Source organism: Macaca fascicularis, chromosome 16 (genome assembly GCF_037993035.2).
Source record: "Macaca fascicularis isolate 582-1 chromosome 16, T2T-MFA8v1.1".
Taxonomy (NCBI): Eukaryota; Metazoa; Chordata; class Mammalia; order Primates; family Cercopithecidae; genus Macaca; species Macaca fascicularis.
Window position 1 is genome coordinate 68189096 of NC_088390.1, and position 22041 is coordinate 68211136.

The 22041-nt window shown below is 45.8% G+C and overlaps 1 protein-coding gene and 1 pseudogene across 2 annotated transcripts in view; both read left to right on the plus strand.

Moving 5' to 3' along the window:
- MYL4 (myosin light chain 4) overlaps window positions 1-11658 on the plus strand; it is a 35811-nt gene extending 24153 nt beyond the window's left edge. For both annotated transcript variants that reach the window (XM_074020055.1, XM_005584597.4), the window contains 6 exons: window positions 1473-1500; window positions 7905-8054; window positions 9661-9834; window positions 10360-10437; window positions 10994-11037; window positions 11488-11658. In XM_074020055.1, coding sequence (XP_073876156.1) covers window positions 1473-1500; window positions 7905-8054; window positions 9661-9834; window positions 10360-10437; window positions 10994-11022 — 459 coding nt within the window. In that variant the 3' untranslated portion in view covers window positions 11023-11037; window positions 11488-11658. The remainder of the gene's footprint in view (window positions 1-1472; window positions 1501-7904; window positions 8055-9660; window positions 9835-10359; window positions 10438-10993; window positions 11038-11487) is intronic.
- LOC123569656 (small nucleolar RNA U13) lies at window positions 8611-8730 on the plus strand (annotated as a pseudogene).
- Window positions 11659-22041: the final 10383 nt, after the last annotated feature.

The window sequence follows — 22041 nt, forward strand, 5'->3', positions numbered from 1 at the left end:
GGGAAGTCCAAAATGTATTACTTCTTGCAACAAATACTTTTTCAGTGCCTACTATGTACTAAGCATTTCAGTGAACAATAACAAGAATCCTTGCCTGAGGGAACAGTGGCTTCAAGGAGACAGAGTGTACATAAAGGCATGACTGGAAACAATTAGGAAGCGTGGAGGGCCCATGCTAATTACTCTTGCTGTCCCAGAGTGCCTAAGAGTGTGTCAGAAGGCAAAATTACAACACATTTAGTTTTAAGATCTGAATTGGCTTTGATGTTTGAGTCTAGAATCTGGTAACAACGAGCCGAGCAGAGGAGGTGGTATTATAGACAGAGAAGGGCAGAGGCAAGCAGAAATGAAGAGCAAAATGCAGATTGGTCATTGCAAAGTTACTTTTCTTGTAAACGTTAAAGCAGATGGCACTTTCTTATCACGCTGGCTGAAACGGTCCTGTTTGGGGATCTGGCTATTATCTCTCACTTTCCTGATTTCTTGGAGAATCAGATCAACAACTTAGTTTCAGCTTGGTGATATGGAACTTCAGTATGAGTGAATCTATTTTGGTTTGGTCTATTGGGCCTAGTGTAGGAGCTCAGTACAAAACAATGGCCTCTTATAAATTGTACTTAACTAGGGACATGTGCGGAAGGAGGGGCTGGAGTGGGATGGGGTGTGGGAAGCCTTCATCGAAGGGAGTGGATTTAAAATCAGAATCAGATAGAAAGAGGAGTCAAAGGGTGGGGAGTGGTGGTGCCCAAAGAGGGCAGAAGTGCAGCTTGTCAGAGGACTATGGACTAGGAAGAGATTGAAGGGGCAACAGGGAGGGCAGTTTGTGGGTGGCTAGGATGGAGAATTTACCTTTGACCCAAAGGCATTGCAATAGGGAGTCCGTGTAGGTTCTACAATTATCTAGGGAATTTTTCTTTCCCTTTCCCTCTTACCTGGAACCATCACTTAATAAGTGGTATTGAGAGAACTTTGGAGTCTGCATTACAGTTGTCCTTCGTTCTCTGTAGGGGATTGGTTCCAGGACCCCCACGGATACCAAAATCTGAGGATGCTCAAGCCTCCTATGTAAAGTTTGCATCTAATCTACACACAGCCTCCTGTATAATTTAAATCCTCTCTAGGTTACTTATAATACTTAGTACAATGTAAATACTATGTGATCGTTATGTTATATATTTTTTGTACTATATTTTATTGTCATGTGATTATTTACTGTTTTCTGAATATTTTCAATCCGGAGTTGGTTGAAGCTGGGGAGGAGGGCTGACTGTATTTTATAGCCTGTCAGTTGTGTCTCATTCAGCAGGAGACTTGTGTTTTACCCTTAGCACAAGTCTCCTTCCTTGCTTATCAGTGGCCTGCTGGAGGTGGCCAGACTGTATTGGAAGCCACTTCTGCTTCTGCTTCCCTTTGGGGACCTTTACAATTGCTTTTAGCAATCCAAGCCCTCACTTCTATTTCCCTCCCTGCAGATAGACTTCACTGCTGACCAGATTGAAGGTAAGTGTGGACAACCCCACCTCTCCGTCTCTATTGCATTTTCCTGGAGGACGAGGAGAAGAGGGAGGAGGAGGAAGAAGAGGAGGAATAGTTGTTGTCCTCATGGTAATAGTAATCACTATCATCATCATAGCAAACCTGTATTGAGCATTTACCATGTGTCAGGCACAGTCCTAGGCACTTTATATGGATTCACTCCTTTAATTCTCATAACAACACCATGAGGTAGCAATTGTTACCTCCCCCATGTACAAGTGATAAAACGGAGACACATAGAGATGGGGTGACTTGCCCAGTCTCACATGGCGGTCAGCAGTAGAGCTCAGGTTCAAACTCAGGCAATCTGATTCCAGATCTGTTTTCTCAACTACCCCGCCAGACTGCTTGGAGCACAGCAGATGCTTAACAAAAGTTAGTGCCTTTTTTCCTCCACTCCAAAGATCTATCTAAGATATTTGGAAGCCCTCATTTCTGTTCCCATTATTGGAAAGCCCTCCTTAGTTTACCAGCTTCCTCTCCTGCCACCATGAAGTCTGCCAAGATGCTAACCCACTAATGGTGGCAGGGCCAATGAAATGTTTTATCACGTGATGCTCCATGTCCCCCAGCTGTAAAGCAGGACTCACTGTCATTGCAGTATATCCCCCACCGAATGCCTCCAGGACATAAAATTATAGGAATTGGAGGACCTTGAACAGTCACCTAATCCAGCCCCCTCATTTTAAGCACATACTCTCTTTTAAAAATCAAATGAATATTTGCACATGGTAAAACAAAAAAGCAAACACACACACACATATTACTTAAAAGTAAATAATAAAAAATAAAAATCCTTTTTTTCCATGCTGATTCCTCTCCCAAAGACAACCACTGTGGACAGGTGTTTATGTATCCTTTCAGAAAAATATATAATGATACACAAGCTTGTGTGTATGTATGATGAGTGTATACAGTTTATACAAATCAAGCCATGTGATACACACTGTCCACCTTTTATTAAATATATACTTGGATTTAGTAATATACAGTATTTGGATATCTTTTCACAATTAACACAAACAGTTCTTTTTTTTTTTTTTTTTTTTTTTTTTTTTTTTTTTTTTGACAGAGTCTCACTCTGTCGCCCAGGCTGGAACGCAGTGGCATGATCTCCGCTCACTGCAACCTCCACCTCCCAGGTTCATACCATTCTCCTGCCTCAGCCTCCCGAGGAGCTGGGACTACAGGCGCCCGCCACCACGCCCGGCTAATTTTTTTTGTATATTTAGTAGAGACGGGGTTTCACCGTGTTAGCCAGGATGGTCTCGATCTCCTCACCTCATGATCTGCCCGCCTTGGCCTCCCAAAAGTGCTGGGATTACAGGTGTGAGCCACCACGCCCAGCCACACGAACAGTTCTACTTCATTCTTTTAAACAAGTATAAAGACTCTCACACATAGGTGTAACCTTTTAATTTAATCAGGACTATATTGATAGGCTTTCAGATGTTTCCGGTTGGAGGATATCAGCTTTCTTTTCCCAGGTGGCCTTCCTAGTAGTGGTTTAAAGGATGGTGCATTTTAAATTATAATGGTTATTGCCAGGTTGCTCTCCAAAAAAGTGACACCGGTTTACCCACAAATACAGTGTAAGAGCTGGCATATGCCTTTTGAAACTAGTAAATTGAGCCTGACTCTGTTTTCATAATACTCAGTGGATACTCACTTGCAGTCAGTATTAATTTCAATGCATTTTAGTTAAATATATACTTACGTGGATATAGAAACATAAGGATACTAGTGAGGACTGGAAAATCAACTAATGATTTAAAATTTTAACTTCCCAAATGGCCAACTGGAACAGATGGTTGTGTCTTTTCAGGGCTGATGGGGAGGGGGTAACTCATTCTGATCTTTTATCCCTCCGACCTTGAAGACATTTTTCCTTCTCTTGAATCAGAATTGTTTTTCCTTTAATTTTATCCCAGCGATCTTTTCATTTGTTTTTTGGTGAAGATGATAATGGTTTTCTCATGTTATGGTGGAAAGAACATAATGTGGAATTAGGAGACTTTCGTATTAGCCCTAATTCTTCCACTATTGGCCATTTCACTTCTTTAAATCTTAATTTTCTTATCTACAAAGTGAGGGTATTTGGGTTTCAATTCAGACATTCTAGTCCATTCAGCATCCTCTAGATATCCTCCATCTATTTGGAGATAGTTTTCAAATCCCTCTTAAGATTTATATTCTCTAGGTGACATGCCCCAATTTATTTTATTTTATTTCATTTTATTTTATGCTATCATTTTATTTTATTTTGAGACAAGGTCTTGCTGTGTCACCTAGGCTGGAGTGCAATGGTGCTATCATAGCTCATTGTAACCTTGAATTCCTGGTTTTAAGCAATCTTTTCACCCCAGTCTCCTGAGTAGCTAGTACTACAGGCATGTACCATTGTTTTTATGTTTTGTAGAGATGGGGGTCTTGCTATGTTGCCCAGACTAGGCTCCAACGCCTGGCCTCAAGCAATCCTCTGGCGTCCCACAGTGCTGCGATTATAGGCATTAAGTCACTGTGCCTGGTCTCCCAGTTTCTTTTGTGCTTTTTTTTTTTTTTTTTGTTCTCATAGGAATTAGCTTCTAACCCTTGACTTCCTTCTCATCCCTCTCCAGATTTCTGTATTCTTTTAGAGAGGGGAGTCACTGCTGTAGTAAGCAGGTGACTACACTACTGCAGAGTATTGAGGAAAGGTCTCTTCTGGACCCTTGAACATCACCTCTAATACCTGAAAATCACACTGGCTTTTTTTTTTTTTTTTCTAGTTGTAGTCCTAAACATCAGTGTTTGATTTTTTTTATGTGCATACCAGACTTCCCAGCAGGCCAGGCGATAGGTTGGAGCATCAGCAGTTATAACAAGCAGGTGTCCTCCTCTTCCTCCTTCCTCCCCATCATTTCCTTGGTTTCCTTAATAGTTGATCATAAGTCATATCTACATTGGCTTTTAAATGAGGATAATAATACCGATAGCATAAGGTTTTCTCATAAAGATTAATAGAGTGTTCTATGCAAAATTATTTGCTCAGGGCCTGGTTCATGGTAAGTGCTCAAATCATAGGTCATTGTTCTTATTACCCTCCTCTTCAGGTTTCACCCTCTTATTAAGCATCATTACATCTTTTTTTTTTTTTTTTTTTTTTTGAGACAGAATTTTGCTCTTGTTGCCCAGGCTGGAGTGCAATGGTGTGATCTCTGCTCACTGCAAACTCTGCCTCCCGGCTTCAAGTGATGCTCCTGCTTCAGCCTCCCGAGTAGCTGGGATTACAGGTATGCATCACCAGGCCCAGCTAATTTTGTATTTTTAGTATAGATGGGGTTTCTCCGTGTTCATCAGGCTGGTCTCGAACTCCTAACCTCAGGTGATCCTCCCACTTCGGCCTCCCAAAGTACTGGGATTACAGGCGTGAACCATTGTGCCAGGCACATCATTACATTTTCTTTTGATGAGACTTCCTCTTTTGTTAAACTTGACCTCACTCTTCTGAATGAACTAGGAGATCAAAAAGTCTGACTTCAGATTCAACTAACAAATATGTATTTATTGAGCACTGAATTTGTGCCAGACACCATGCTAATTGTTTTAAAAGTAAAAAAGATTAAATCCTGGCCAGGTGCAGTGGCTCACACCTGTAATCTCAGCACTTTGGGAGGCTGAAGCAGGTGGATCACTTGAGGTCATGAGTTCGAGACCAGCCTGGCCAACATGGTGAAACCCCATCTCTACCAAGAGTATAAAAAATTAGTTGGGCGTGGTGGCACGCACCTGTAATCCCAGCTACTAGGGAGGCTGAGGCAGGAGAATTGCTTGAACCTGGGAGGTGGAGGTTGCAGTAAGCTGAGATTGTGCCACTGCACTCCAGCCCGGGTGACAGAGCAAGACTTTGTCTCCAAAAAAATAAAAATAAAAACAAAAAAATAAATAAAAATATTAAATCCTTATAACAAGGCTATGAGGTAGGTGTTATTTCCTTTTTACAAAGGAGGAAACCAAGGTTCAGTGAGGTTAAATGATTTGGCCAAGATCACACAGTTAAGTGATCCAAATTAGGATTAAACTCAGTAAGATAATACTAGACGCACTGTTTATGCATTTACTATGTGCTGGACATTGTGTTAAAATTTTTTATATATATTATTGTATTTATACACATAGTATATTTACATACATTATTATATTAATTTGAATGTAATTTAAGAAACCTATGATAGCCAGGCGTGGTGACTCACACCTGTAATCCCAGCACTTTGGGAGGCCGATGTGCATGGATCACCTGAGGTCGGGAGTTCGAGACCAACCTGACCAACATGGAGAAACCCCCATCTCTACTAAAAATACAAAATTAGCCTGGCGTGGTGGCGCATGCCTGTAATCCCAGCTACTTGGGAGGCTGAGGCAGGAGAATTGCTTGAATCTAGGAGGCAGAGGTTGTGGTAAGCCGAGATCATGCCATTGCACTCCAGCATGGGCAACAAGAGTGAAACTCCATCTCAAAAAAAAAAAAAAACTAACTAAAAAGAAACCTATGATGTAGGTACCATTTATATAAGAGGTTTTTAGAGGTTAAATATTTATTTGTCCAAAGTCAAGTAAGCAATGGGAATGAAATTTGAACTCAATTATTCAGTAATATGAAGGAAATGTGGTTTTATGTCTTTTAAATTCATATAAAGCCTAAGAAAGAGTTGAAAGTTAAGGTCCGGGGAATCTTCTGTGATATGTGGAATGATTTGTAAATAATCCATATGCAGCCTCTAGAGAAAGAAGTACTTGGAAAGGATTAAAACTGGCTTTTTTCCCTAAGTAGTTCATGAATTCTTTTTTGGCTTATACTGTTAATCTGCTTAGTAAACCACTTCTTTGTGGGTAGCATAAGGTAACTTCAATGCCCCTCCCAGGCCAAATTACCTCCACTAATGAACTGGTTGAATCCCAGTCAATGAAGAATTGGGCCTAGGTGTGGTGACTCACACCTATCATCCCAGCACTTGAGAGGCCAAGGCAGATGGATCACTTGAGGCCAGGAATTTGAGACCAGCCTGGCCAACATGGTGAAACCCAGTCTCTGCTAAAGTACAAAAATTAGCCAGGTGTGGTGGTGGTGGTGGGCGCCTGTAATCCCAGCTACTCAGGAGGCTGAGGCACAGGAATTGCTTGAATCTGGGAGGTGGAGGTTGCAGTTAACCGAGATCACACCACTGCACTCCAGCCTGGGTGACAGAGCGAGACTCTGTCTCAAACAAAAACAAAAACAAAACAAAAACAAATCAATGAAGAGTTAAGGTTCTTTGAAAAAGGGACCAGGAGTGCCTTCCTTTGGTCTTGCTGCAGGGATATTTGCCCTGCTGCCTTCAAGGAGTCCAGTCCCTATGGTTCTGGGCTGGTAAGTAGGAAACAGAACTGGGAAACAGTTGTAACCACCATTTGTCGATTCCCTTACCATATGCTGGACATTGCTCGGCGTGCTTTGTGATCCCACCTGCAACCCGCTCAAGTGATCACTGTATCTCCACTTGGAGCTAAGAAAACGAGGGCCCACAGAGGTTAATAGTTTGCCCCAGGCTGTATGCGAGTGGATGGCAGAGCTGGGGTGGTCTGACAACTGCCTCATCAGGCCTGGGAGCCGCCTTTCAGCCTGGAACAGGCAGTACTGATAATAGCTGACTTTCCAGCGGTCTTATCACTTTGTAAAATGCTTCCACACACTGCGACCTCCCTTCGCTCTCACAGTGACAGGCCCAGGGAGTGGGGTGGAGTTGTCACTCCCTTTGTGTGCACAGGAAGCTGAGACCCAGCCCAGCTTATCCTGCACTCTGAGGCAGAGCCAAGATGAGAATTTAGGAATCCTCAGTTCCGGGCCAGTGCTATTTTCACTTGTCTGTCATTTCAGCAGTCAGGAACCTCACCTACACCAGAGCAGGATGTGTGGGTGGGAGGGGTGGAAACCAGGGAGACATTTGAATTTTTTTTTTTTTTTTTTTTTTTTTTTGAGATGGAGTCTCACTCTGTCATCCAGGCTGGAGTGCAGTGGTGCTATCTCGGCTCACTGCAACCTCTGCCTCCCGAGCTCAAGCGATTCTTGTGCTGCAGCCTCCCAACATTCGAATTTTATAACAATGAAGCAATAGGAGAGACCCCAGGCCCAGCCCTAGAATGGGTCGTGGAGGCACCAGGCTGCCTCTTGGTTTGGCAGAAGATGAGATGGGGACGGGTTCGAGGGAGGGCCTAGGCTAATGGACAAAGAGAAATATTGGAATATTTTAACAACCACACGCACCTACTATTCAGCTTGGTGGAGGCTGATTGGCCACCAGCCACCACCTTCAATGGGGATTGGGGGGTATGGCTGGGTCTTCTCTTCACAGAGTTCAAAGAGGCCTTTTCATTGTTTGATCGGACCCCAACTGGAGAGATGAAGATCACCTACGGCCAGTGTGGGGATGTACTGCGGGCCCTGGGTCAGAACCCTACCAACGCCGAGGTGCTGCGCGTGCTGGGCAAGCCCAAGCCTGAAGGTCAGTGCGTCTGCATGGCAGACCTCTCCCAGGGTCCAACTTGCAGTCCCTGGGCTCCCTCCTTGTCCAGATTTTCTCTGCCATCTGGGCTCTCTCTTCTCCCGCTTTAGCCCCTCAGGACCAGCCTCCCCTATCCAGCTTACCCTAGTCCCACTTTGAGAATTTTTCTAGACGTCTCGTACTTAAGTGACCCTGGAGGAAGGTAGCCTGGGCTTGTTTCCCTCACGAGGTTGGGAGCTCCTGCGGGGCAGGAGTTGCCTCAGTGTCTGAGGAAGGCTGGGTGGGAATCTGGAAATCTGGTAACTGATGGTTCTCACTCCCCAGCCCAGGAGCTCTCAGGAGGGGCATCTGTCACAGCACCCAGTATCCTGTGGTGGCCATCGTGAGCTGTATTACAAATCATTTGTTTCTAATAATGGTTAGAGTACTGACTTTTACAAATTGTTTGATATGAATTAGAGCAGCTTCAAGATTCTTAGCTCTACATGCTGCCTCTTGCATTCATTTGCACTTCAATAGGTTTTGGTGAGTGAGTGTTTAGAAAGTGGTGCAAACGATTCTTTTGTAGCTCATAAGTGCGACCGTTGAGTGTTCATACTCATGTGTGAGCTGTGCCTCCGTCAGTCCTTGTTACGGCAGATGAAAAGAGGTGCAAGGGCGTGTGTCCCATTTGTAATGTCATCTGTCATGTGTGCTAGTCAAGTTAACAGCTGCTCTAAAACACACACACATGCTTCTCCTCAGTGGTGTTGGCATGGGATTTGGGGTGGGGTGAGCCTCTCAGCAAGGGCGGGCCATCTCTGGAGGCTTCCTGGGTCCCATATTGGTTCCCCCCTCCATCCCTTGGTTCTGGCCCTTTCCCCTTCTCCTCTGGCTGAAGATAACCGCGGGGGTGAAGGATGTGGGCAGGAAAGGACCAGAGGGCTAGGAGCTTGTGTCTCAGAAGTCAGAAGCAAGTCCTGGGCGCTTATAAAAGAAAGAAATGCCCACATTTGTGGTATTTAAAAATAGTTTGCCTCTATTAAATTAAAGCTTTTTAACACACTACCATGTGGGAGAAGTGCGCTGTTCACAAGAGAACTGCGAATTTATAAAACTTATTGATTCAGAGTAGCTTCAAGCAGTGTGCTCTAGTGATGGGACCCCATGCAGAGTGGTGCAAACATTTCTTTTTTCAGTCCTGTCTGTTTGCCCCTGTGATTATAGGTCTGTCGACAACACGTCAAGGGTCTAAACTGAGTGTGAGGCCCGGGCTGCGTGGCACTTCGGGTCCCTCACATCCTGCTGCTGCCACCCTCAGCTCCTTCACCTGGTTGGCCACCTGGTGCTCAGAGGTCTGGGTGGAGGGCTCCTTTTTCCTTCCACCCTACTCCTTTCACTGAGAAAAGGAGGCCCCTGAGACTGTCTCCCCAGCCCCCAGTCCCCTGCCTTGCTTGGATGGGCAGCTCTGTGTCCTCCAGGAGCACTAATGGGTGTGCCACCCAGAAGTAGCTGTAGCCCGAGCCCTGGGTGCTGCCAGACTTGGGGTGAGGCCCCCTCTTGACCCTCTGCTTCCCTGAGCACCAGCTCACGTTGCTTTCTCTTTCTCTACCCTGCCTGCCTAAAGAGATGAATGTCAAGATGCTGGACTTTGAGACGTTCTTGCCCATCCTGCAGCACATCTCCCGCAACAAGGAGCAGGGCACCTATGAGGACTTTGTGGAGGGCCTGCGTGTCTTTGACAAGGAGAGCAATGGCACGGTCATGGGTGCCGAGCTTCGGCACGTCCTTGCCACCCTGGGTATGCCAGCTGGGCAGAGATGGAGACCAAGTGGGAGGAATGGAGGGGTGGGAGGTGCCAAGGTGACATATACTGGTTGGGTTGGGGGGTGGTATACAAGGGTCTTTGCATCCTGAGGATAATGACCTGATCCAGGCCCTGCTTCCCTGGGCTCTGCAAGAACAACCATCCCCAGTTGGGTTTGCTCAGCAGGTACCAGGGTTTGGGAGAGGAGGGGAGAGCAGGTTGGCAGAGCAGGGGTTACTGCTGAGGCCTGAGAGGTGAGACTCAGGGCTTCTTTCCTTGTCTTTGCCTGAAACACTGAGGCCCTGGCAGCTGTAAGGCAAAGGGGGAGGCTTCAGAGACTGGGCAAGACCTTAAGACCCTTGACCCCACCCTTCAAAGCATTTGGGGGAGGCTTGGTTTGAACCACTTCCCAGATCCAGGCAGTCTTGAACCTTCAGACTTATGGGGGTATTTGGGTATTGCCAGTTCCTCCTTTGCCATCTGTAATTAAGAGCGCACCACCTCCCAAACCCATTGCAGGAGAGAAGATGACTGAGGCTGAAGTGGAGCAGCTGTTAGCTGGGCAAGAGGATGCCAATGGCTGCATCAATTATGAAGGTATTAAGCCACGCCTTGCTTCCCAGGGCAGCCAGGGATGGTAGCGTGGGAACAGCTTGGGTGGGGTAGGCCCAGGAACTGGGGAGTGTGTGTCTGATGTGGGCTTTGGTAGACCCCCTATTGGATGTTGTTCTTTTCCATCTTGTGAGTGAACCTCCTAGTGTAATGGTGGAAGCATGGATTTTGCAGCTAGCTCTGTGATATATTAGCTGGTGGACTCGATTAAGTCACTTATTTTCTCTGAGCCTCAGTTTTCCCGTCTGAGGGATAGGGGTGATGCTGGCACCTTTCTCAAGGCTGTGGGGATTCATAGCGATAATGTAGTTCATTCCATTTGTGTTGAGAATGAGCACAGAGAGTGGGCACAGAGCAGAGTTTAAATGTTTGCCCTTCTTCCACCTTCTCCCCACCAACCCCCAAATAAGAGCAGGAACTACACAGTCTGGAGAAAGGAGAGTGGGAGGGTTGGAAGTCAGGCAGTGTGGAGAAGGGACAAGTGGTTTATGGGCCTAGAGGTGCTGAGCCACACGGCAACTGATTTTCATTTCTTTCCTAGCCTTTGTCAAGCACATCATGTCGGGGTGAAGCAGAGTCTTCCAGGTGAGTGCAGCCTCCCCCCCGGTCCCTTCTGGGGTCACTTAGGGCCTTAAGAATACCACCACATGCCCTAGAAGGCGTCTGCCCCAGCCCTGACCCCGTAAGAGGAAACCACTTGGGATCAGGACGTGAGGACAGCCCTGCTCACTCACCATCTCCTGTCTCCTGCTTGCCTTTGCCTGTTCTCCCTGTCTTGACCCTGTCAGTCACATCCTCTTCCCTCTCCCAGGATCTCTCAAGGCAATGCCCTTCCCTCAGGCCTGAGGTCTCCTGTACAGGCTCCTGGGAGTGAGAAAACCAGATCCCAAGTGGAAGAGAGAGTCCCTGGCCTGTGCTCTTGACCCTGTTCTTCCTCACTTCTTTCCCTAGGTTCTCCCTGTGATCCCCCTGGGTGTGGTAAGGGGCTGGGTATAGGAGGCTGAAATGCCCTTTCCACCTAGCACTTTCTTTCAGGTGCCTGGCCCTTGGCCTTAGCCATACCAGGGTGAGTTAGAGAGAGGCCCCGGATGGTTGAGCTGAGATGGAGTCCTCGACTTATCACCACGCCGCTGCCCCAAGGACCTTACAGACCCTCCCTGTTAATAAACTGCTCCAATACGGTCAGGCTGGGCTCTGGGATTATGACCAGTCTCTGTTTTGTTTGTTTTTTAAAAAACTAATTAACAGATTGAGTTGGTTTGTGGTGTGTGTGTGATAATGTCACCTGCGGTCTCATGTGTGCTCAGAGAAATGAGTAGCATCTGGGAGCTAGGAGACAAGGACAAAAGCCTGTGGATCTAGAGATATTGGGGTCAGACTCAGGAGAGTAAGCTCTGGAAGGCCAGCAGCTTGAGGAGTTGTCACCTGGAGGAGTTTCATTCCCTTCTGGCTCACCCTCTACCTTATCACACCTCCAGGTGGCAGGCAGAGAGAGGCCAGGCTGAGGCAGGGACTCCTCCTGTGGTTCTTGCTGTTGCTGCTTTTAAACAAAAATTGTTGTAAAATACACATAATATAAAATTTACCTTCTTAACCATTTTTAAGCATACAATTCAGTCAAGTAAGCTATATTCACATTGTCATGTAGTGGTATTAGTCTCTCTTCATGCTGCTGATAAAGACATACCTGAAACTGGGAAGAAAAAGAGGTTTATTGGACTTACAGTTCCACATGGCTGGGGAGGCCTCACAATCATGGTGGAAGGCAAGGAGGAGCAAAGGCACACCTTACACGGATGGCGGCAGGCAAAGAGAGCTTGTGCAGGGAAATTCCTGTTTTAAAAACCATCAGATCTTGTAGACTTATACACTATCGTGAGAACAGCATGGGAAAAACCTGACCCCATGATTCAGTTACCTCCTACTGGGTCCCTCCCACAACACGTGGGAATTCAAGATGAGATTTAAGTGGGGACACAGCTAAACCATATCAGTAATCAATCTCCAGAACCTTTTCATTTCCACCAGCAGAAACTCCATACTCATTAAACTACTCCCCATTCCCTCCTTCCCCCAGCCCCTGGCAATCAGCATTCTACTTTCCATTTCTATGAATTTGACCTCTCTAGATAAGTGAAATCAGACAGTGTTTGTCTTTTGTGGCTGGCTTATTTCACTTAGCACAATGTCCCCATGTTCCTTTTTTAAGGCGGAATCATATCCCATTGTATAGATGGACCACGCTTTGGTTTGATCCTTGCTTTTTTAGGTGCCTCTTCCTCTGAGTGCAAAGTTCCCGGTACTTGGTTCAGTCCTGCCTGTTCTGGACATCTCATTGACTCCAGACACAGGATTCCAGCTCAATGCCTTGGAAAGAGTCAGGGTCAGAGGTCATGAACCTCAGGCTGAGAGGGAAAGGGAGTGGGTAGAGGCATGTGGGAAAAGGAGACACCTGAAAACCAGCAATTGGGAAGAAGCAGCAAGATGATGTGATGAAGTTAAAGACACACGTATATGAGTAGAAATATTTAAATGGTAGCACAGGGGTCCGGTCATCCAGTCATCCCAGAAAGGGAGTCCCTACATCCCCGAGAACTCCCCAAGGTGAAATAAATCCTTCACATGGCCTTTCTATTGCGTAACTGTCAAGCATCCAGCCACAGAACTCTGTGGAACATCTATGAATTCAGCCAAGGCTGCCTGCCTGTCATGGGAAGCTGAGCACCACAAGCCCAAGTTTGCCCTTCTTAGAATTTACAGTCTGGCTGGGGAGACAAGGCCAAGATCTATGTATATGCCCTTTGTTTCCCAGATTTTCTTTGAGGAAGGGTTTCAGCTTTGGGAGTGACTGGTTGAATCTCAAAATCAGGGATCTTCATACAGTTGAGGAGTTCATTGAATCCAGTGGTTCTCAAACTTCGGTTTAGCCCCAGAGCCTTTTGTTCAGACTAAATTTTATAAGGAAGTCAGTGCATGAAGCTGAAGAACACAGCTTCTTTGGCTGAGGAGGAGAGGGCTGGGTTCAGGCTTCTTGGAGCCTCTAATTGGGCTCCTTGGAGCAGAGCCTGTTCACTGATTAGTCAGACTTCCTAAGTGTCGAAATCAGGAAAACAGATCCTTAAAGGTGAAGTGACTTGATCAAGGTCACAGCTAATGTTGACAAGGTCCCTTGAATTCTACTTTTTCTCAATTTTCAACACACCATTTTCAACCTGCCTTTGAAATGTTTTCCAAGCTTGGCTCCTAGGACTCTCTTCCTTGTCCCTACCTCTCAGACTGCTCTTATTGACCTCACTTTCTGCTTCTTTTCTTTAAATCACACCCCCAACTTGAGATGCCAACATTCTCCTTAGCACTGGGACCTTGTCAGGTTTTCCTCCTTCCCTTCTTTTCCTTCTTTTTTTAACATTTATTTTAGGCTCAGGGGTACCTGTGCAGGTTTGTTACACAGGTAAATTGCATGTCTCAGGGGTTTGCTGTACAGATTATTTCACCACTCAGGTAAAACACATAGTACCTGATAGGTAGTTTTTTGATCCTCACCCTCCTCCCTGTCTTCTTTCTTTCTTCAGCAAGTATTTATTACCCACTGTATTCATTTGAGAAGAACTGGAGTTAAGGTTCCCAGTGATTTGAAAACTGAAAGTGGTTTCCTTGCCCAAAGTAGGTTACTGTTCACTTAAGCAAGCACATAAGTAACCAGGGATAAACAGAGAATGATCCCCAAATAGCATAGGGATAACTCCATCTATGTAACATATAGTGTAAGTTTTAAGGAACCAATAAAAGGAGGAACCGGAAGGAAGTGAAGCATTACAAGTATTTTCTCTGGGAGAAGGGCTTTCAGTGAGACCTTAAAGGAAAAGGTGCCCCAAGGTTGGTGCTTAGGCCCAGGGAGAAGAAGAGCATGAACAGAGGTCATGGCTCACTCACTAATTCAACAGATGCCCACTGGGTACCTGCTGTGCACATGGCACTGGCATGAGCCTTGGGAATATACTGAACCACACAGACATGGCCCTTATCCTCATGAAGCTTTCAGTCTAGTGAGAAGACAGACATTAGTTACAATCATGTGACAACATCAGCTGACATTTATTGAACACAGTATTAATTAAGATTATATTTGGCTGTGCGTATGGAGACCAAAACACAGCGGCTTAAGAGACATGGAAGTGCGTTTCTTCCTCCCATTGCAATCCGGAGATTGGCAGTCCATGGCTGGCACAGCTGGCATGCTCTACGTGGGTCCTCAGGGACCCAAGTTCTTTTATCGTATGGCGTCTCAGTGTGTGACCTCTACACATGGTCTAAGACGCTGCTCCGGCTCAGCCATCACTTCCACTGAGGGAATAATTCAGGAAGCATTTTCATTTCATTTCTTTTCTTTTTTCTCTTTTTTTGAAATGGAGTCTCACTCTGTGACCCAGGCTGGAGTGCAGTGGCACGATCTTGGCTCACTGCAACCTCCGCCTCCCAGTTCAAGCGGTTCTTCTGCCTCAGCCTCCGGAGTAGCTGGGATTACAGGCACGCGCCACCACACCTGGCTAATTTTTTGTATTTTTAGCGGAGATGGGGTTTCACCATGTTGGCCAGGCTGGTCTCAAACTCCTGACCTCAGGTGATCCACCCGCCTTGGCCTCCCCAAGTTCTGGGATTACAGGTGTGAGCCACCGCACCTGGCCAGAAAGCATTTTCTACTTGACAAACCTCCTTGGGAACCAACTTATTCGCTACCTCCATGGTGTTGGGCTTGTTTATCTGAAGACAGAAGAGACTCTTGTCCTAGTCATCCTTTCCCCAACCCCGTACTTTGCCCGGCCCATAACAAAGGTTCGGCACTTGCCCCTCCTGGGAAGAGGTATGCATAAAAAGTGACTAAATAAAGTTCACGATTTTCTTCAACTAGACTGACTTCCACTATTTCCTACCAGATCCAGACCATGTACAGTTGACCCTTGAACAGCATGGGCTTGAACTGTGTGGATCCATTTATATACAGATATTTTTCAATAAAATGTACACTGAGTGTGCCTGTCCTTTCTGCGTCTCCTTTCACCTTCACCTCGTCTTCCACCTCTGCCACCCTGGGACCGCAAGACCAACCCTTCCTCCTCCTCAGCCTACTCGACGTGAAGATGAGGAAGATGAAGGCCTTGAAAATTATCCACTTCTACTTAGTAGTAAATATATTTTCTTTTCCTTATGATTTTCTTAACATTTTCTTTTCTCCAACTTACTTTATTAAAGAATGCAGTCTATAATATATATATATGTACACACACACACACACACACAAAATATGTTAATTGACTGTTTATGTTTTTGGTAAGGCTTCCAGTCAGCAGTAGGCCATTCATAGTTAAGTTTTTGGGGAATCAAAAGTTATATGCACATTTTGGATTGCACGTGGGTTGGTGCCCCCCAACCTCCACGTTGTTCATGGGTCAACTGCAGTTTATGGAAATAGGACTGAGCCTCCTGGGGGCCCTTCCACCACCCTGAGGGGTTCCTGAATGAGGGCCTGAGAAGGCGGCATCTCAGGCAGGATGAGTGTGAGTAAGTGGGCCAGAAGGAGGAAGGGAAAGGTGTCCCAGCTTTGGGGGCTCTGGCCTGCAGCCAGCAACGGCACCATCCTGAGGGGATGATGACACACGAGGGGACACAGGGAAGCTCCTTCTCTGGAAAGAGAGTATGGCTGTGTGTTCCCTAAAGGCCAGGCTCTCTGCTCCCCGTGGACAGATGCTGGGGAGAAAGTTGCCCAGAAAGTTGTCAGAGAGAATGGATATCTTCATGGGAATTTCCCACTGTCAGAGGAACGAACAGCCAGTGACCTTCAGGAGGGAGGTGGGAAAGGAGCAGAGGGAGAGATGGTATTCAGGGGCCTTCTCTAAGTCTCCTCCCTATCCACTGCCACAGGCCCCTGACAGAGCCAGAGCCTCTACTACCCCGCAGAGAGAAAATGAACAAAGCAGTCACTAGAGCTAAGATGATCATCATATGCGGTCCCCTGATGTCAAAGGTGAATTTCAGAGAGATGATAATAAAGAGCATCATCAACTTACTGAGTACCTACTATGTGCTGGCACTGTGCTAAGCACTTCTATCATTCTCTCATAGCGGTTTAGGAGTTTATGTATTTGTTAATTAAAAATATTTATTAATTTAAATTTATTAATTTAAAAATATATAGGAAGAATAATAACAACAAACTCGACTCATGATTTTTCTAGTTTCCCCTCTCCAGTTAAAGATGGTAGCATGGGCCAGGCACAGTGGCTCACGCCTGTAATCCCAACACTTTGGGAGGCCAATGTGGGCAGATCACCGGAGGTCAGGAGTTCAAGACCAGCTTGGCCAACATGGTGAAACCCTGTTTCTACTAAAAATACAAAAATTAGCTGGGCGTGGTGTTGGATGCCTGTAATCCCAGCTACTCAGGAGGCTGAGGCAGGAGAATCACTTGAACCGGGGATGTAGAGTTTGCAGCGAACTGAGATCGCACCACTGGACTCCAGCCTGGACAACAGAGTGAGACTCCATCTTAAAAAAAAATAAGGCCGGGTGCGGTGGCCCAGCACTTTGGGAGGCCGAAGCAGGTGGATCACAAGGGTAGGAGTTCGACACCAGCCTGACAAACATGGTGAAACCCCGTCTCTACTAAAAATACACAGATTAGCCAGGTGCGGTGGTGGGTGCCTGTAATCCCAGCTACTTGGGAGGCTGAGGCAGGAGAATTGCTTAAACCTGGGAGGCAGAGGTTGCAGTGAGCTGAGATGGCACCACTGCACTCCAGCCTGTGTGACAGAGCAAGACTCTGTCTCAGGGGTGGGGCTGGTAGTGGGGGGGAGGGGGTGGCGAGAAAAAGAAACAAGAAAAAAAGATGGTAGCATGGCATATTAATTTTTCTAAAACACCATTTTAATCAAATTTCTTCCCCAATTAGGACTTAAAAGAGCGCCTATCCCCTACTGGGTCATTTCCAAACCTTTCTATCTAATTTCTAAGACCTTCCTTTATTTGCCCCAAATTTGCTAGAGGCACCACTGGCTGAAGCCAGTTGACCTTTCTTCCTGTTAGCTCCCCAATGCTGCTTCCCTCTCCTCCTCTCTCCTTACCCCACGACCTCTTGATTCATCTTGTTCCTCTCTCCTGATATGTGCCCCATTCTGCTCATCCACGTTATTCCCACCCTTGCAGATGCAAGTCAGGCTCACCCCTTCCCTAGAGATTTTCCCATCTATATTAATTAGTGACGGTCACAATTTAGTCTCCCTAACACAGTCGCCAGATTGGAACTGTAGAGCTTCAGGAGGCCCTGCAGACTTCTAGTAGAGTGTAATCACCTGAGGGCCACGGTTAGCAGAATGTCATCACGCGTTTGGCATCCTACACAAACTCCGTTGACCAGGGCTTTTAGGGAACACTGTGTTGGTGGAGGGGGCTGGAGGTGCAATACCTACCTTCCACCACTAGATGACAAACTTGCAACAGCGAGCTTCCAACAGGACGCCCACGTTTGGGAGACACACACGTTCCGGAGACGCAGAAGAAAACCGATTGCCATCCCGGGCTGAAAGCAAACTTAAGAAGTCACTTAGTCCGTCTCTTTGCCTTCAAACAAATGGAGTTTTTGTTTACTTTTAAAGACTCACAGCAATTCGTTCGCTCGCTTCAATACACCCACAAAGGTTTTGCAATGAGGGGTCATAGAGAGGACACTTGCGGACATGTGGGGACCTGGTCAAGTCACATCCCCACTCAGCCTCAGTCCACACGTTGCAAAATGACGGAGTCGATTAGACCATGATTCATGTCCCTTCCAGCTCTCTGATACTAATCATTTAGCATTCAACAACTCCCTCTCACTACAGTCAGCCTTAGTCCATTTGTTTTATTTTGAGCCTTATTGTATATGTGTGTTTAGAACCTTCAGAGGTGGGAAGCATTCATTCAAAATAAATTTTTGAGTGCACAGCAGTAGGTACTTCAGGATATAAAAACAAAGTCATCTGTGGTCTCTCCCTCTATGAGTTTATACTCTACTTGAGGGAAAAAATATGTAAGCGGAGTGAACTATACTAAAAGACAAAATAATCGAAATGACACTAGGCGGTATATGTCTAAGGAGCAAGGGAGAGGTGTGGGACCAGAACACTAGGAGCTCAGAGGAGGAGGGGTGGTCAGGGAGGGCTTCAAGGAAGAGGGGTGGCAAGCTCTGATGGGATATCAATAGACAAGAACTCAGGGAGCGGGGTTCCAGTAAGGAGGCACAGGGTGCCTTCATCTTTGCCAACATAACCACAGTTCCTGCCTTTTAGAATTTGGGTAAAAAGAAGTAAAGAAGAATAAAAGAAGAGTGAGAAAAAGAACTGGAGAATGGGATGGAGGCAAGGAAAAGGAAAAAAAGACACGGTGGAGCGGGGAGCACCCATTCACTGTGGAGTGATGTGTACCCTTTCAGAGGTAGAGAAGCCAAGGGAAACAATCTGAAGATAGGTCAGGCGTGGTGGCTCTTTCCTAATCCCAGCACTTTTGGAGGCTGAGCAGGGTCGATCCCTTGAGCCCAGGAGGTCGAGACCAGCCTGGGCAATGTGGCGAAACCCTGTCTCTACAAAAAATAGAAAAATTAGCCAGGCATGCTTGTCGTCCCAGCTACGTGGGAGACTGAGGTTGGGAAGATCACCTGTTTCCCCCCCGAAGGTTGAGGCTGCAGTGAGCTGTGATTGCGCCACACTCTGCTCCAGCCTGGGCAATGAAGTAAAACCCTGTCTTTAAAAAAAAAAAAAAAAAAAAAAATCTGAAGGTGAGTTGAGAGTCACTCATGGACATAAAGTTGTGGCATAGAGCTGTGAGAACAAAGCCAAAAAGACATAAGTCTAAAATGAAATGAAAATGTTTATATGTTAAAACCAACAAATATATGCTTTTACTTATGTTCAGAGCAAGAAGAACAGGAAGGGCATTGTCCTTTATGCTAGCAGTGTGACATTAGTAGAACTCAACCTCTATTTTGACCTCAGTTCCATCTTTTCTGTCAAGGAGATTAATCTTCTGACTCTAAAATACAAAAATACGTAGCTTAGAGGGAACTGAGGCCCAAGATAAAACAGGTTTCAGAGCAAATGGCCACATAATACGGATTCAAGAATCTTCACTTAGAACAAGCACCTGCTGGAAAGTACTTGGCTGAGAAATGGGGAAACAGCAACTTCTATCATGGGAAATTGCCTTTACATTTTTTCTGGGTCACTTTGGGGGCAAATCCAGGATGAGTGGATGAAAACCTCAGGAATATAGATGTCAGATCCCTACTAGGAAAAACTTAATGTCAATTAGAGGTTTTCCCAAATGGAATGGTCTACTTTGCGAAGTAGTGAGTCCCCTGTCGTGGTAGGTATCCAAGTGAACACTAGCAAATATTTCATGGGTTTTTATGGAAGAGTTTGAACTAATGGTCTCTTCCAACCCTGAAACCTATGATTCTGTAATTCTACAAGATTAGGGGAGAAAAGAATGAGTGCTTTCACAGCTCACCTTCAGAATTTTTTTTGTTTGTTTGTTTTAAACAGGGTTTCACTTCATTGCCCAGGCTGGAGCACAGCATGGTGCAATCATGGCTCACTGTAGCCTCAGCCTTCCTGCGGGGGAGCAGGTGATCTTCCCACCACAGTCTCCCACGTAGCTGGGACTAAAAAAAAAAATCTGAAGGTGAGCTGAGAGGCACTGATGGACATAAAGTTGTGGCATAGAACTGTGAGAACAAAGCCAAGAAGGCATAAGTCTAAAGTGAAATGAAAATGTTTATATGTTAAAACCAACAAATATATGCTTTTACTTATGTGCCTGGCTAATTTTTCTATTTTTTTGTAGAGACAAGGTTTTGCCACATTGCCCAGGCTGGTCTTGACCTCCTGGGCTCAAGGGATCGGCCCTGCTCAGCCTCCGAAAGTGCTGGGATTACAGGTATGAACCACCACGCCTGACCTATCTTCAGATTGTTTCCCTTGGCTTCTCTACCTCTGAACGGGTACACATCACTCCACAGTGAATTGGTGCTCCCCGCTCCACCGTGTCTTTCTTCCCTTTTCCTTGCCTCCATCCCATTCTCCAGTTCTCTTTCTCACTCTTCTTTTATTCTTCTTTACTTCTTTTTACCCAAATCCTAAAAGGTAGGAACTGTGGTTATGTTGGCAAAGAGGAAGGCACCCTGTGCCTCCTGACTGGAACCCTGCTCCCAGGCTGGAGTACAGTGGCACGATCATAGTTCACCGCACCCTCGAATTCCTGTGCTCAAGCCATCTTCCTGCCTCAGCCTCCTGAGTAGTGAGGACTATAAGCATATGCCACCATGCTTTGCTAATTAAACTTTTTTTTTTTTTTTTTTTTTTTTTTTTTTTTTTTTTTTAGTAGAGACAAGGTCTTGCTATGTGGCCCAGGCTGGGCTTCAACTCCTGGCCTCAGGTGATTTTCTTGCCTTGGCCTCCTAAAGTGCTGGGATTATAGGCATGAGCCACCATGCCCCGTCTAGAATTTCAATTTTGAGTACGATTCATTCTTTTTACAATAGAAACAGAGGTCTATTTTTTATTTTTTATTATACTTTAAGTTCTAGGGTACATGTGCACAACATGAAGGTTTGTTACATATGTATACATGTACCACGTTGGTGTGCTGCATGCATTAACTCGTCATTTACATTAGGTATATCTCCTAATGCTGTCCTTCCCCCCCACCCCACCCCACAACAGGCCCAGTGTGTGATGTTCCCCTTCCTGTGTCCAAGTGATCTCATTGTTCAGTTCTCACCTATGAGTGAGAACATGAGGTGTTTGGTTTTCTGTTCTTGCTATAGTTTGCTGAGAATGATGGTTTCCAGCTGCATCCATGTCCCTACAAAGGACAAGAACTCATCCTTTTTTATGGCTGCATAGTATTCCATGGTGTATATGTGCCACATAGAAACAGAGGTTCTTAATCATTGAAAACCATCATAGGCATATTTCTGCTCTTTTTCCAAGAGGAGGATTTGTCCTTTTTGTTATATTTTCAAAGGGGTCAGAGGTCTAAAAAAAAAAAAAAAGATTAAGAACTGCTGTTTCAGGGCCTTTGTGGGATTCTGTTTATCTTTTTCCTGAATGTTTTGACATTGCATCTGGTGTAGCCAGTCTTCCTCTCAGGCTACCATGAACTCCAAGACAGCTGATCTCTTTCTCCCAGGACTCTCTTCACTTTCAGCTCTGCTCCCCGCTATTCTTTGGGTCACACTTGGGTTTAAAGAGACAATTCCACTTACAACTTTTACTTCTTCTGTGGGGCCTCTTTGACCTGCATAAACACTCCCACCAAGCTCCTCTGAATCTTGTTCCAAACCCTGCTGGATCTGCATGGGGCACATATCCCCTAGTAGGAACTGAGGGCGCACAGGCTCGCACACCACTGAGGCCACCTCTTTTCCTCTCTTCTGTCATCAGGTTCTGATGGCCTCCACTGGGCGTCCTCCCTCAGATGGGCAGGTCCCCAGCAGATCTGAGTCTTCCTGATGATCAGCACTCACATGCCTCCATTCCTATCATTTTCTTCTTTCTT